General features: G+C 43.7%; 1 protein-coding gene across 1 annotated transcript in view; it reads right to left on the bottom strand.

Moving 5' to 3' along the window:
• Positions 1-14,389, bottom strand: part of Oxct1 (3-oxoacid CoA transferase 1) — a 134,748-nt gene extending 120,359 nt beyond the window's left edge. Inside the window, 3 exon segments of the mRNA NM_001127580.1 lie at positions 3,910-4,000; positions 5,679-5,787; positions 14,214-14,389. Of these exon segments, the coding sequence (NP_001121052.1) occupies positions 3,910-4,000; positions 5,679-5,787; positions 14,214-14,291 (278 nt within the window). The 5' untranslated portion in view covers positions 14,292-14,389.
• Between the last annotated feature and the right edge of the window lie 1,219 nt (positions 14,390-15,608).

The following is a 15,608-nucleotide window of genomic DNA, read 5'->3' as shown; positions in this document are numbered from 1 at the left end:
AGATGACCTTCTGTATTTGTTGATCTTGGCTCTGGGACTGACTATGTATTTGGCCTTTGCTTTGTTTTAGACCAGTCTCCTGGCATAGCAACCAGGCAATGCCTAAGATTCTCGACAACTGGACCAGATAAAGAGCTAACGCTAAGGCCTTGAAAAATCTACCAGATAGCTTACACAGAGAGCTTGTCTTTCTGTAGCGCCTCTAATCCATGACCTCATCAAACCCACTTTCTGATTATAATAGCATCATCACTGATGGATATAAAAAGAAAATAAGTAAACTACGTCCCTAACATCTAATAGCTCACGATACAAAGATTAAAGATGTGTTCTCTAAGGCAAATGGGGCCACGCCATTTCTAATAGAGAAACAAGCATGTAAAAGCCTGTGTGCCCTTTGATATTGACAGTGATGCTAATGGACTTTGTGTTCCTTGATACTAAAGGTGATGCTGGCAGAATTTCCAACAGACTGTACTGCTTACCTCCAGAGGCCAGCATTTCTCTAGGATACCTAAAGAAAGGAAACTCTGGGTTTTGTAGTATAGGACATTTTAGTGATTAAAAGAACTCTCTAAAGCAAAAATAAAAATCTATGGAGATATGTGAATGTAATGCAACACAAAAGTCATCTATTTTCTGTAAATATTAAATTTCTAAATCCTAAATTAAACTTCTTGAAGCCAGGCATAGTACCACAAACCTTATAATCCCAGCACTACAAAAGTAGAAGCAGACGGATCTGAGTTCAACGGCAGCCAGGACTACATAAAGAATTCTTTTCTCAGGAAGCAAAATAAATAAATAAATAAATAAAACAAAAAAAAACAAAAAACAAAATGAACAACAAAACAATCTCTTGAATATCTACTTTCTAAAATTTCACTTATTGAAAATAACTATTTTAAAATTTTTAAGTGTTGGGGAAATTTCACTTCCTTTGCTTTCATCTAGGAACACATTTTAATCTCAATCACACAATTTATAATTACCCTGTTAGCATTAAAAGTTTGAAAATCAAAGAAAAATGTTATGTGTGGATGTAAGGTTTAATCCCACGATGTAAATAAAGCCTTTCATGAACTAAGTACATAAACACAAGTACACATCACTAGACACCCAAACAAAATAACAAAACCCTAAAGAATGCTCAGAGTCAAGACAACATGGCCAGTATCTGCTCAATGAGGTCACCAGAGCTGCAGCTGTAGAAATAAAAAAGGAATATGGCATACCAGAGTCACTTGCTTTTAACTCCAGGTTTGAAGACACTGGCACACAACTAGAATTTTTATTTTGAATGATGGTCTACTCACTGCACTCTCAAACTTCCCTCATCTGATTAGTATGATATGAGAAATCAGTAGTATACCTACTTACATATTAACTAAGTGAATTAACCTGGGGACCTCCCACAAGTAAGAGGGAGTCTTCCATAGCCCACTCTTTTACATCTATAACCCAAAATAATACTGTCAGGAAAAAAGTAGCATGGATACCATAACATGCCCATTTTGCCATTGACTCTGAGCTAAACGGCTGGCATATAGTTTACTGTGAAACTTTTGGTTCACACTGACTTATAACCTGAAGATCATCAAAAGAAATGAATAAATTCTCAGCCTTTTCAACTTTTTAGTCAACATATCAAAATATTCAGAGGTGTGAACCTCAAGAAATTTTTATCTCACCAAGGCCAACAGTTACTCTCTTATACAAAAGTGTTAGGTAGCCATTTTCTCTGAACTGAAACATTGCAGACTGGAAGGAAGTTCATTAAAATGCAGGAAATTTTAAAGAGAGACTGTTAAGACTCAGGAAATTAAAATAGCAAAACAACAACAAAAAACAAGTCTCAGGGATTCCCTGAAACTTACCAGATTCACAAGTCCCCTTTCAGCCCAAGGTTATGTAAATACTAAGAACTGCTGAGAAGATTCTCCAACCTGTCAGGCTTCCTGCAAGTCAGGGAGAGAGCTCCAGGGTTGCAGTTTTTATGGGTTCAACACCCATGCTACAGTGAGCTGTTGGTGACATGGATGCCTTTGAATGGTCTGTGCTCTGGTAAGTCCTACCCATATTCCTGTAAGTAACTCCAAAAAACTCATGGATTCTTCAGGCTAGATGCCAGTGATATCATTAATTGCCTCCGTCTACCTTCTGATCTCTATTGAACTTGAGGAGATATTTGTTCACATCGCCACATGAAAAGTGTCCCACAACACAAGGTAAGTGCTCTGAACTTTGAGAGAGACTTCTACAGATCCTTCCACAATATGAGCTCTTTCCAAATGAGCTCTTACCATCACTCTCTTCCGAGAAAATCTGCACTGTTTATTCTCAAAGCCTTTATCCTAATGAGCCAAACTGCTAATTCAGTTACGTTTTTAAACGTCTTAAGATAGTTAAAGTCTTACATCCATTTGTTGGAAGAGGGAGGAGAGCTAACTGTTTTGCATACAATTAGCTTTTCCTGACATCACCGAATGTACCAATATGTGTATGTATGCCTTTTTAAAACAATGGCTTATTATGACCACTTGATTTACAATCCTACTGCTAAGTTGACAGCAAGTCCTTCACATCCAGTCAAGACCAAAAATTCTTTATGATCAATGTATGTCTTTATATGGTATTTGGAGTAATGATATCCCCAAAAGAAAAAACTTGAAACAGATTTCAAATTGATGTCCACCTTTCTTTATACATAATAGACTCGAATACAAAGAATATAAGGACCAACTTCAAAAAATGTTTTATTCTGACTTACAATATACTTTACATGTTTTTAAAAATAAAAGTTTATCAGAAAAACATATAAGCCATTAATTTACATATTTATATAAGATAAAGCAAAGCTCCTTCACTTATAATTATGAAATGTGGCATCAAAAATACATGGATCAGTATAACTTTGTTGGACCTGATGGCACAGGCCTAAAACTCCACCTATTATGCAGGCTAAGTCAGGAAACTCATTAATTCAAGATCTCTTTGGGCTACAGAGAGAGCCCAGGGCTGGCCTGGGCAATTTAGTGAGCCCTTATATCAAAATCAAAAATAAAAACAGGAGGTTGAGGATGTAGCCCAGAGGTGAATCACTTGCCTAACATGAAGGACCTAAGTTCAATCACAGTGCTACAGGTTAGGAAACAAAAAGAAAGAAAATAAACAAGAAAAGAAAAAAAAAAAACGATTAACTTTCCCTCTTTCCCTTACTACTCACTTTCCTGTTTTGTGAGAGGGGCTCAGTGCTTGGCCTAGAAATCATTTATTATCCTCCCCAGTCTCCTTAGTGATGGGATTCCAATCATGTGCTACCATGTCCAGCTAGCTGCTACCTTAACATATTACTCTTAAAAGTAGAGGCAGGGGTTGGGGATTTAGCTCAGTGATAGAGCGCTTGCCTAGCAAGCGCAAGGCCCTGGGCTCGGTCCTCAGCTCCAGGAAAGAAAAAAAAAAGTGGAGGCAAATTTAATTTCACTGATAGATTTTTAATATTTTTATAGTTTCATAAATGAGTACATTATTTATGTTATCTCCACCCCTCACCATCCAGCTTCTTCCTACCCCTCTCTCTTCCCACCCCCCAAATCCCTCTTGGATTCATGACCTCTTCTCCTATAACTGTTGCAGATAGGTGGTAGATAGATAGATAGATAGATAGATAGATAGATAGATAGATAGATAGATGGATGGATGGATGGATGGATGGATGGATGGATGGATGGATGGATGGATGGCAGGCAGGCAGACAAATCCTACTGAGTTTATTTGGTGTTTCTTGGGTATACATGTGTTTAGGCTGGCCACTTGATACTGAATAATATATCAGGGGTCTCATCCCTGATTGATGATTATCTTTCAAATGGCATTCTTTCTAGCTACTCGTTTCAGAAATCCACTCACCCTGCATTGTTGCTGACTGCAGTTAGATCCTTCACTCCGGTCTTCAGCAAAGCTCCTATGAGATTCTCTGGAATACCACACAGCCCGAAACCTGCAAAGCCCAACAGGGAAACAATGTGTGCCACGTAATGTTCTTTCAAGCCTTGTACACTATGCTTAAGAGAAGAGAGAAGCATAAAGCGTGCTGTTAGATGCAATACGGCAATTACACAACCGTGCCTTACCAACTCAATAAACAGCCGTCAGTCATGCTACTGGATCTCAGTGCTTCAAACCACAATCTATCATCAGAAACCATTGTAAAGGCTGTGACTATAAATGTCAGTTTTACTTCCTCAGAGGAAGGGATGGGACGAGAGACATACGCAGTGTTTATGAATACATGGCTTGGGCTGAGCTCGTAGCATTTCTATCTAACCTAAGCCTAGGCCTGGAAGTTTTCAGCCTCCACACAATCTGATCGTCCGCAAGCCCAGACCTCGAAGGCTTCAGCTTCCAGTTCCATCTGCTAACCTAGGCGTTTCAGCCTCCAAGACTTACTGCAGAATAAACTCACTCCTTCTAGCTCTTTCTGAACGCTGGCTGGCTGTTTCAGCTCAGCTGTTCTGGCCTCAAACTCTAAGCAGACTGATTCAAAATGGCTTCTCTCCGCTTCTGACTGGGTGGCTGTTTGGAAAAACTGTCTCTGAACTCCATGAACTGAACTGCACTGACTATACTGACCAGAGTGGAAGGAAACTTCATGAACTCAGCTGCATTCAACTGAACTGCACCAAACTCGATTGAACTCAACTCATTCAACTCAACTGAACTCAAGTGAACTCCACTCCACCTCTCTCCCTGCACTGTTCTTAAGTCCTTTCTTTCCTGTTTGTTCTCCTGAGTCTGACTTATTCTGTCAAATCTTTCTCTGATTCCTCACTTTGTCTGATCCTCAATTAGACGTCATTTTTTAGGAGTCTGTATTCTAGCAGATCACACAAACCTAGGTCTTTGGATGTGATCCCTTGCCACAGTAGCCATGATGCTGAATTAAAATTCCTTTACATTTGACTAAGGAAAGGCCAAAAATTATCAGTTCATATATGTCATGTGCTCTTTTCCCTGTTCATAATTCAAACCACATCCAGTTGTTTATTTAAACATTCATTTTTATGCATCTATGTTAGTATTTTTTACAGAACTAGAGCACTAGGCCAATAAATTTCATTTTTTATATCTTTAAAATTCTTCCAGAAGTGTTGGGTTTAAGATGGACATTCAGTAAAGAGCAGCCCTAAAATAAAACTTGACTCCATATACAAGAATCAGGAAATTAAGAGCTAAATCTAAGGCAGCGGTTACAAAAGACAGCCCAAAGAAGTAGAAGTAGCAGAAACAGAATATAGGAGGCTCAACAACACAGAGACCCTCTGCTCTCCAGCTCAACAAATAAGGAACAATAATGAGTGGCTGGGGAATCTGACAAGACGAGGGACGTGTCTCAAGTTCACCAGAATTCCCAAGGATATAGGATCCATCATGGTTCCTGATCAGATACCTGAAGTTCAGACTTCCAGCTTCTCGATTATAATCAGAAAAGGGGGATAGAAAAGTATCGTAGTAAAGTGCTAATCTTTCAGGAAGAGACTATGATAAATATCGTGGTGTGTCATAAGTAAGACGGTATATCAGAGTTAAGTGTTAAATAATTGGCACTTGCAACTATATCACTTTATCACATAACCAAAGAATATTAGCATCAAGAGGAAAACAGCCCCATTACTTACCACCAACCAGCAAGGTTGCACCATTAGGAATATCTTTTACAGCTTCCACGGGATCTGTGTAAAATTTGGTGTGGTGACGAGTACTGACGGAAAAGTAGCAGGCACACCCCTGAAAGATTGAAAACATTTCCAGTGAACAACCATTTGCAGCTTGACTTCACACATTTTAATTGACAAAACTGTAAGTCTATAGTATATGACATCACACTCTGACACATGTATTCACTACAAAATGAGTAATTGGAGTTTCCTAATATGGCATTACCTCACTCATTCTTTTGTGGTAAGAAAATTTTACAACTACTCAAGAGTTTTCGAGTACAGTCCCTGTTACAGATCATCGCCATCACAAGTAATAGATCTCCTAAAGATCTCCTAAGCTTATTTCTCCTAGCTAACTGAAACATCGTGTCCTTTGACCAACATCTTCCCAACTCCTTCAACTTCTAGCCTCTGTAATATCATTTTACCGTTTCTCTAACACTAATCTCTCTGTTTCTGTGACACAATTATATCTGTAAAGAGTTGGGCCTTAAGTGGTTTATCTTTGACAGGATAGACATGTTCTATTCACAGGTTCTCACCAAGGTCCCTTGGATCTACATCTTCTATTACAAAGGAAAAGTCTGTGTCACTTGTGACTACCCCCCCAAAAGAATAAAAGGTGCGGAGCATGGCCGTGTGTGCCTTTAATCCCAGCATTTGGGAAGCAGAGGCAGAGGCAGCAGTCTACAAAGTGAGTTCCAGGACAGCCAGAGTTACACAGAGAAACCCTGTCTCAAAAACAAACAAACAAACAAAAAAGATAACTCACATCCTGGGATGGAAACTCACAATATTAGTGACACTGATCACAAGTTCTGACAGTAGCCTAGCCTTCTATTCAACTGACAAATACTGAGACTCTAGCTGTGCCAAGTTCTTCTACACCATTTCTCCATATTATGGTGTGACTACTGCTGTCTGGAGAGTGTGGTAGTGTGGTCAGTTCCAGGTGATAGGGAAACTCTAAAGAGACAAACAGCACACCAGAGGACACCCTTCCTTATGCTGCTATCATGGAAGCTGGAGAAAAGGCAGCAGGCCACCACTACACGGAGAGCTCGGTTAGCCACACCAGTGAACTATTTGGCCCACTGTGGTCTGTAGATGATTTTTATGACCTCCAAAGCCCATGTCAGAACTGGGTCCCTGGGTAAGTGTTGAGAGGCAGTAGGACTTGCAGGTGTGTGAGCCTGCATTGGTGCTGCAGGGTCCACTCTTGCAGGAGTGTGCAAGTTCCTGCTCATACTGAACTGAACTGCTAACTGTCAAGGCGAGGCTTTTCTAAAGCGAGGCTGCCTCTCCTGCACATACTTGCTTGTCCCTCTGCTCCTCTGCCAAGTTATAAAGCAACACAATGCTTTCACCTGAGGCAATCACCAAACCGTGGACTTTTAGTCTCCGTTAAACCATGAGCTAAATAAACTTGTTTCCTAAGTACCGGGCTGAGAAGTTTGTTATAGCAAGGGAGATGGGCCTCAAATGAGTCACTGGGTGAGGATTCATAAAACCAGGAAGTTATTGCCCTGCATAGTCCATCCACAATGTGGACAAGAGAAAAGAAGGAAATGGGTTCTATGGTAACTAATGACTCATACTAACAAAACTTCACTTTATTCCCACTATATATTTAATCTGAAGGAGTGGAGAGAGGAACAGCTGTGCCCTGACAGACAAGCCCAGCTATAGCGTCCCACCCACTGGACTACCCAACGGTATTTCAAACAGCTAGGACCTGAGATTGTCAAAGTCTATCATTCTTTTTTTTTTCCTCTAAAAACATTTTAAGTATCTATCAATTAGCACAAAAGACCATTTTATGGGATCTATCCTGCAATAAAGTCAAATGAGCAATAATGGTTGAGGTTCCACACATGACCACGTGACTGTCATTCCTCTAAGTTTCTATTTTGGTCAAGGTCAGGTCAGGAGTTTGCACACTGCCCAAAGCCTGGGACATAAGAAGAGGGAGAGACAAGGACTTTGAAAGGGCTTAACCACAAAGGACGTTCTTCTCTTCCTGTCCTCAACTGGTAAGGATTTATTTGTTTTAAATAAACACACACACACACACACAACAGAGACAGAGAGAGTCAGGTAGGTAGGTGGTTAGGTAGTTAGTCAGAGTCTCAGAAATAAAAAATATGATAGACTGAATACAGACATGGTGGTCCATGCCTGTAATTCCAGCACCAGAGGAACCGTGGCACAGGCAAAGTGATCCAAACTAAGAAAGAGCAGATGACCAGTCTTGGGTTGGGCTTCCTGTCACAGCACCACAGTGTGTTCTTCCATGCTTCTGAAAGTACGCTATTGTTCTACTTGGTCATTTACACACAACAAATCTTTATGAGAACCCTGTTTTATATAATGTGTAACTCTACGATCGTTATCTCTGTCTGGAGAAGAAGAGTCCAGGTCTCATCAGCATAAGGAAGAAAACGAAAGAGTTCATCTACACGCCGTCTGAAAGGCGAGGTCACCTTGAACTGCTTCTCTGTGGAACTCCACTGAGTATCTTAGAAGACTTGGTTCCCCTGTGGACCCTGAGAGCCTTCGAAGACTCAGAAGCAGAAGCACAGAGCCACACACTTGACAAGAATCTCATCCCTTTGTAGCAGCTGATAATTAGTATGGTCATAGTGCTAATCAGCAGTCAGCACTAATTCCCCAGTGCTTGTCTCTCTCCCTGAACTTCTTAGGAAAAAGAGATAGGGAGAAGGGAAGAACAGAAGGAAGGAAGGAAGGAAGGAAGGAAGGAAGGAAGGAAGGAAGGAAGGAAGGGAGGGAGGGAGGGAGGAAGGAAGGAGACTTTTAGAAGTATTTCAGAAAAGGTGGAAGTTATACAGCAGATGGAGTTCAGTAGAAGAATGCTTGTCTAGCAGGCATGTGGGAGATTATCACAAAAGTACCCATACAACTAAAATTCAAAATCAGTAAGGGAGGCTGGAGAGATGGCTCAGGAATCAGTTCAGTTCCCAGCACCCACATCTGGTGGCGCACAGAACTGCGTGTAACTGCAGTTCCAAGGCGCCCAAGGTCTGTAATTGTGGTTCCAAAGGATACAGTGATGTCTAACCTTAACAGGCACAAGCATGTATGTGGTGCATACAAAATTATCAGGTCCTACACAAAAAGACAGTAAAATAAAAAAAAAACAAAAACAAAAACCCTATCTGGGGTGTTTTCTTGAATTTACCTGGGGGTCAAAGTACCCTGGTGTCAAATTCTAGTTCAGTCAGGACTGAGGAGATGTGTCAAAATTATGTAACCACTGAGCACGTCTCTGTAGGGAGGTGCTATTTTGGTCTAAGTCAGGTGAGGAGCTTGCAGAAGGGCTAAAAATGACAACTGTCAATTGTCTCCCAAAGACAGTTAGAATGAAGCTATATGCCTGGCTACAGGAAACACGTAGGCTGTGCCACCTTCCCTTCGGAAATGACACCTTTTATGCGTTCCCTTTGAAGACAGCAAACCCAAGATGTCAACTATTGGAGCTTAATGTTTAACCTCACGCCCCCCGCCCCCACCCCTGCTGCCACATTAATGATTTGACACAGGAAATCTGTGACATGACCGTCGCCATCGCAGATTCATGTAGGTCGTTAGATTTGTTGAAGATTTTCGAAACGGCTTTATGAATCCTTTCCCTTCCTTCAAAGCTCATTCCTTTCATTCTTTCTTCCCCTCGACAATATCTTACCATGTAGGTCTGGCTGGTCTCAAAGTCCTGGGCTTAAGCAACCCTCCTGTCTCCATCCAAGTAGCTGGGACCACAAACACACACCACTATCCAGCAATACGTTCACCTGAACTGCAGTCCAGTCTGCCCGTCTGCAGATTCAGAGATTACTTGGCAAGTCAGGGATCAAGTGCACACAGTGGGGCAAGGAAAAATCCCAACGCCTGTGGCTAACTGCACCAGAGGATCCTCAAAACCCACCTTAGCATCTGCAAGGCAGGCCCTTAAAGGAAGGTTTTACCTTTCTGCCTTAAATATGTGCGTGCACACACACACACACATGTACACACACACACATCAGCTCCTCTACTCACACTGTGACCCTTAGAGTCAAGAAATATCTGTGTCCTTGGCACTAATTCTTAGGGTTTGGCAACTGGAAGAAAGTGTATTGCTGATAACGTCTACCTTCTTCCTTAGATAGGCAAGTTCAGACGAGATCGGGCATGTTCAGGGTGGTATGGCCGTAGACAGATAGGCAAGTTCAAAGAGGCTCTTTAAACTACACCTAGTTAACCTCTTCCAATATATTTCATAAATGAAGTGGTGTTTTCTAAAACCAAATGCATTGGTGGAGGGTTTCCCTAGAGTGAGCAGAACCCTGGGTTTGAGCCCCAGCAGGATACCTGCAATCTCAGAACCGGAAGCAAAAGGGTCAGAAATTGAAGGTTAGCTTTGACTATACACCACATTTGAAGTGAGCATGGGCTTCAAGAGATCCTACCTGAAAAGAAAAGTTCCTGTGCCAGAGGCTGCCCAATACTGAATACATAAACAACCTTCATGTTTGCACAGACTACCTGTGAGAATGAGGGGCCACAGCACGTATAGCTCAGACTTCTACTTAGTCTGGGGTATTTTAACCAAGCTTTGAGTCACAAAGTAGTTTATTGGTGCACTCTCCTATCTTCAGCATTTCTGATAGTAAGATTGAGTGAGAAACACAATGATTAAGGATTTTGATGAAAGGAACAAATTTCTTGGGGTGCAAAATGTCTTTCTGTGTAACGTTTCTCCTGTTAACATTTCCATTTTAACCTTCAATTTCTTACACCTAACTGCTGAAGTCATACTCCATGGGGACCCTAAATTTCATGCCCTGACTTCATTTCTAACCATTCATTAACACTATTATTTCCTTTACCTACATCTCTTTTCCTTGTCATCCAACAAGGAACTTGGTAAAAAGTATGTGTGTGCCTGTGTGTGTGTATGTTTGTGTGTGTGTGTGTGTATGTGTGTACGTGTGTGCAAATATATATATAGTGTATGTATATACGATATAGTGTGTGTATATATATTATATAGAGTGTGTGTGCATGTATATATGGTATGTATGTGTGCATATATATATCATATAGTGTGTGTATATATATACTGTGTGCATGTGTGTATATAGTGTGTATATACTATATAGTGTGTGTGCATGTATATAGTGTGCATGCACATGTGTATATATATAGTGTGTATGTATTATATATATAATGTGTGTATACAGTGTGTGTGCATGTATATATAGTGTGTGCACATGTGTATATACATAGTGTGTATTATATATAGTGTGTGCATATATATAGTGTGTGTGCATATATATAGTGTGTGCACATGTGTATATATAGTGTGTGTGTATTATATGTAGTGCATGTGCATATATAGAGAGAGAGAGTATGTGCATGTGTGTATATATATAGTGTGTGTGTAAATTATATATAGTGTGTGCATATATATAAGGTGTATATTATATATGTATATATATGGTGTGTGTGTATGTGTCTCTGTGCGTGTGCACGCGCGCGCACACGTGCGCACGGGTGTATTTGCATCTGCGTAGGGAAGAGATGTGCCACAGTGAACCTATGGAGGTTAGAGGAAGGACAACCAGAAGTAATAAGTTCTCTCTTTCTACCATGTAAGTCCTAGAGATGGAACTAGGGTTATAAGCCTTCGTGCAGCATTTTATCCATCTCACTGGCCCCAAACACTTTTTCTTTTGGGTTTTTTTTGTTTGTTTTTTAAATATAAGTATTACCTTAATAATAGAGTGATAGAGAACTATACACCCAAGTGGTATCTAAATGTCACCACATGACTGTTAAAGAAATCGTGACATAGAAAGGTTGATACAGCCTACCTTAGTATGGAAGTTTGGTAAACAAAATCAGGAAGTCACAAAAAAGGGGGAAAGAAAACCAGTTCGGAGGAAAAGGCAGCAATATTCAGGTGACTAGCATGCAAGCTTGCCAGGAGTGTGGCATCTCTGCCAAGAGGAATCAGCCTATGTTCAGCATGAATTGATCCACTTAGGACCTACCAAACTAGAAATCTTAGGGTGGCACTGCAACTAGATTTAAAAGCCTGAAGGTAATTCTAGGTCATGCTACAGCTTCAGGCAATGAACTTGTTCACCATGAATGGAAGAAGCAGGGGATAGGAAGAGAGGGACAGAGAGAGGGAGGGAGGGACAGAGAGAGGAGGGACCGAAGGAGGAATGGAGGGAGGGGCAAAAGGAGTGAGGGAGGGAGGGAGGGAAAGAAGCAAGGATGGAGGGAAATAAGGAGGGACAGAGGGAGGGAGAGAGGGAGGCAGGAAGGGAGGGACAGAGAGAGGGATGCTGGGAGAGAAAGAAGCAAGGATAGAAGGAAATAGGGAGGGAGGGAGAGAGGGAGGGAAAAAGCAAGGTGGAGAGAAATAAGGAGAGAGGGAGAAAGGGAGGGAGTGAGAGAGGGAAGTATGTTAAGTAAGTACACACCTGTACTTTCAGAATTCTGTAGGCTGAAGGAAAGAATCGTGGGTACCAGGCCTTCCTGGCCCCCCTAGCAAGATCCGGTCTCCCAAAAACAAAAGCACTTTTAATAACTATCTCCGTTTACCTGTAGGCTGTGTTTAGCTGAAAACTATTCAAGGTTACTCAAGGTATCCTCCAGGTTCTCTCAGGAGCGTATTATGTGGGTATTCTTTGCTGAGCAATATGCAACGTTGAGGGAGACAAAGGACTGATGTATACCATGGCCCCAGTTAAACAAGTACACAGGTGTTGCAACTCAACAGAGGAGGGATGACTTAAGCGCTAAGCAAGCGGTTAGACCAATCAATGCACGAGCTGGAAGAGTGCTCCAGAAAACAGGAGTCCGGCTTCTGTTATCATACCTGTGAAGACTAACTTTGAACTGTGCCATGAACTTTTAATATGAAACAGCAAAGCCCATAATTATAGCTCATCCACCTGGAGGTTTGCTGGCTTGAGAATTGGTTTAATGATTGTATTGAAAGTGGGGTAGACTAGAGGTGAATAAATTAAACTTAGACAAACATGCACTGTCAAAAGAATGTTTTTGACCTTGGCCCAAGGACATCCCAGTGTCCTGGTTTTTGCATCCGCTCCATCACTTGCAGCAGGCTGGCTGGTGGTCAAGTACGCTTTTAATGTTTTATACATCCAAATCTGCATGCAATTACCCAAATGCCTCCTATGAGGAATTTAACAACGCAATGATTCAGTCCTGAACCACTCCCTTACACACGCGGGAGTAGTGCGACTTCTCTAGATTCTCAACACTCAGAGATTGGAGGCAAGGGAATGAGCAACAGGGAAAGGAGTTCAGAGCACACAGGGCAAGTGCGATGCATTCTTAAGTTCAGAACTACACTTTGAAACCTCTCCAAAGAAAATGCTTCATTTGCAGGTTCAAGGAGGTTCCGGAGCAAACTGAACCCACCAAGGTGAACCCACCCTCCTGGTGCAGAATTCTTGTCCGGCACTCAGTTCCTTGGTCCCACACTGAAATCCAACCCGAATGTGTGCCTAGAGGCTAGACCCTCTACAATGTATAAGCAAAAACACCCACCACCCGCTGGTCTGCTAGGAGGGCGACTCTGGAAACCCAATGGGTCAGGAGTTTGTTTGTTTGTCTGTCTGTCTTTTACGGTCTTTGAAAATTGCAAGTTTCTAACCCAGAACTGAGGGGGACTGTGAGGGGCTCAAAGTAAAGAACCGAGGCGTTTGCAGACTGCAGCGGGGAGGCCTTTGCAAACTGCAATTGAGCACTGCCAGCCCTCCATCCGCTTCCAACCGCTTGGCAGGCTAACCGCCCCGTGACAAGCGCTCCAGTCCGGGTTCCCCTTTCTACCGCCATATAGGGAAGGGGAGGATGGGGAGCGGCAGTCCGCCTCCGGCGCGCACAGCATCCGCCCACTTGGCGGTGAACTTGAGCCAGCAGAGCGGTTAACCCGGCCCGGGGTTCTGGGCCTCAGCCGGCGCCAGCAGCTCCCTCAGGTGGGGCGCAAGCCTTAGCGCGCCGCCCTTCTCCGCTCGGCTCCTTCAACCCGCCCTTAGCTAGGGCGGCGGCCACAAGGACCCCTTCCGAAGGGCGTCGGCCGGGAGCCTGAAGTCTGTCCGGGCGGCGGGAGATGGGGACGCAAAGACCAGGGACGCCGGCAGTCCCTAAGGCGTTGCAGTGTAGCTGGGTGCACAGAGCTCCGACCGCTTCTCCAGCGCTGCAAGCACAGCTTGACTTCATCTCGCCTCCATCGGGGAAATGGATGGAGAAGCAAAGACAGACAGACAGACAGCCGGCCGGCGGCAGGGCTAGCCTGAAACCCGAGCGCCTCCGAGCCCCCACGGAGCTACAGATGCCAGATCCCCGGCTGGAGGCGGTGGAGATGGGCAGGGCAAAGAATGCGCGCGCCGTTCGCATCTCGTCCGCGCTTTTCCCGCGCGTGGCCTTCCTTTTTCCCCACCACCTTCAATTTACCTTGTGCAGGGCGCCCCGCGAGTTGCGGGCGGAGGCGCAGAGCCGAAGCCCGGAGGACAAGAGTTTAAGAGCCGCCATCTTCGGACCCGGGTGCAGGAGTGGGTAGCAAGGTGGCGCGCGCGGGAGTGCGTGCAAGTGCTGGTTGCCCGGGCCCGCGGCGGCGTCACCGGCTAAAGAGAGAAGGGAAGGCGAGCCGGGGGGCGGGCTGGAGGCTCGACCGCACGTCAGTGACGTCCTCGGGACCTCAGAGCGGTGCCGCCCCTTGCCGCCGGCTGGCTTGTCAGGAAGCTAGACAGGGAGGGGCCCACGGCGAGGAATGGAAGCGCTGCACAGCTAGGACGAGCCTGGCGGGTTGTGCCTAGACCGGAGGTGCTGAGCTCTTCGGCAGGCACACCCTCAGCGGCGGGCGCTCCACTCAGGCTGGAGGGGGAGCAAATGCCTGCCTTCCCCTATCGCAAGACTTGGCATCAACTAGGGTTTCGGGTTCCCAAGGGGCTGGAGGGTCTCTTACTGAACGTCTTACTTTTCCAAGTCGCCCTCTGGAATGAGTACAGGTACAAAGGGTCACTGATAAAGATCTCCTCCCAGGTCTAGACAGCTCACGTTTCTAACATTTCTCAACCACCCCCAACTCTCTTCAAGTCTGGTTTTGCCCTTAGTTTCCTCAGAAACCCAGCAACAGTCTGACCCTCACGAGATGTGACCTGCTTAACAAACTGAGGGACAAGATTAGAACTGGGCCCTTGTTCCCCATCATCCTAGTTTGTGTTTCAGAATTTTCCTGGCACCGGAGTCCCAACAATTCCAGAGATTACACAGCACGTATAAACACAGAAGTGTCTGTCTCCTCTCCTCCTCGTCCTTGGTCCTGTTGCATAACTCTCCTCACCTTGTAATGCTCTTCCTTTTTAGTTTTGTTTGAGAAAAGCCAGACAAGGCTTCTGGGACACAATGAACACACAAATGCTAGGCACTTAAATTTAACTAAAATTCGGTAGTGGATTAACTTTGTCTTTTCGGAGGTTTTTGTTTGGGGGGGGTTGTTTGTTTGTTTTTGCTGCTTTGTTTTGTTTTAGAAGAATCTCTAGATCGCTTAGGTCCCCTGAAACTCTATATATGGCTCAGACTGACCTCCAAACTACCCTCTGTTTGGGCAGCCTATCCCAGGGTGTGTGCACTCAGGCCTGGCTCAGGCCTTATCCTTTGACTGGCACCCAATGGTCACGAACAATTTCTTCAGGATTTTCTATGCTCATGGCAAAGTGAAAAGACCACTTGGAAGCCCAGAAAATCCTTTTAATGGATTAAGAACTCACCGAGTCCTGGAAGAATGATTTAAATTTGAGGTAATGCAAAACCCAGGACAATACTAAACGACTCTTCAACTTCCTCAAA

The sequence above is a fragment of the Rattus norvegicus genome, chromosome 2, assembly GCF_021556685.1.
Source record: "Rattus norvegicus strain SHRSP/BbbUtx chromosome 2, alternate assembly SHRSP_T2T, whole genome shotgun sequence".
Taxonomy (NCBI): Eukaryota; Metazoa; Chordata; class Mammalia; order Rodentia; family Muridae; genus Rattus; species Rattus norvegicus.
The sequence above is the reverse complement of the archived record's forward strand: the minus strand, read 5'-3'. Positions and strand labels throughout refer to the sequence as shown.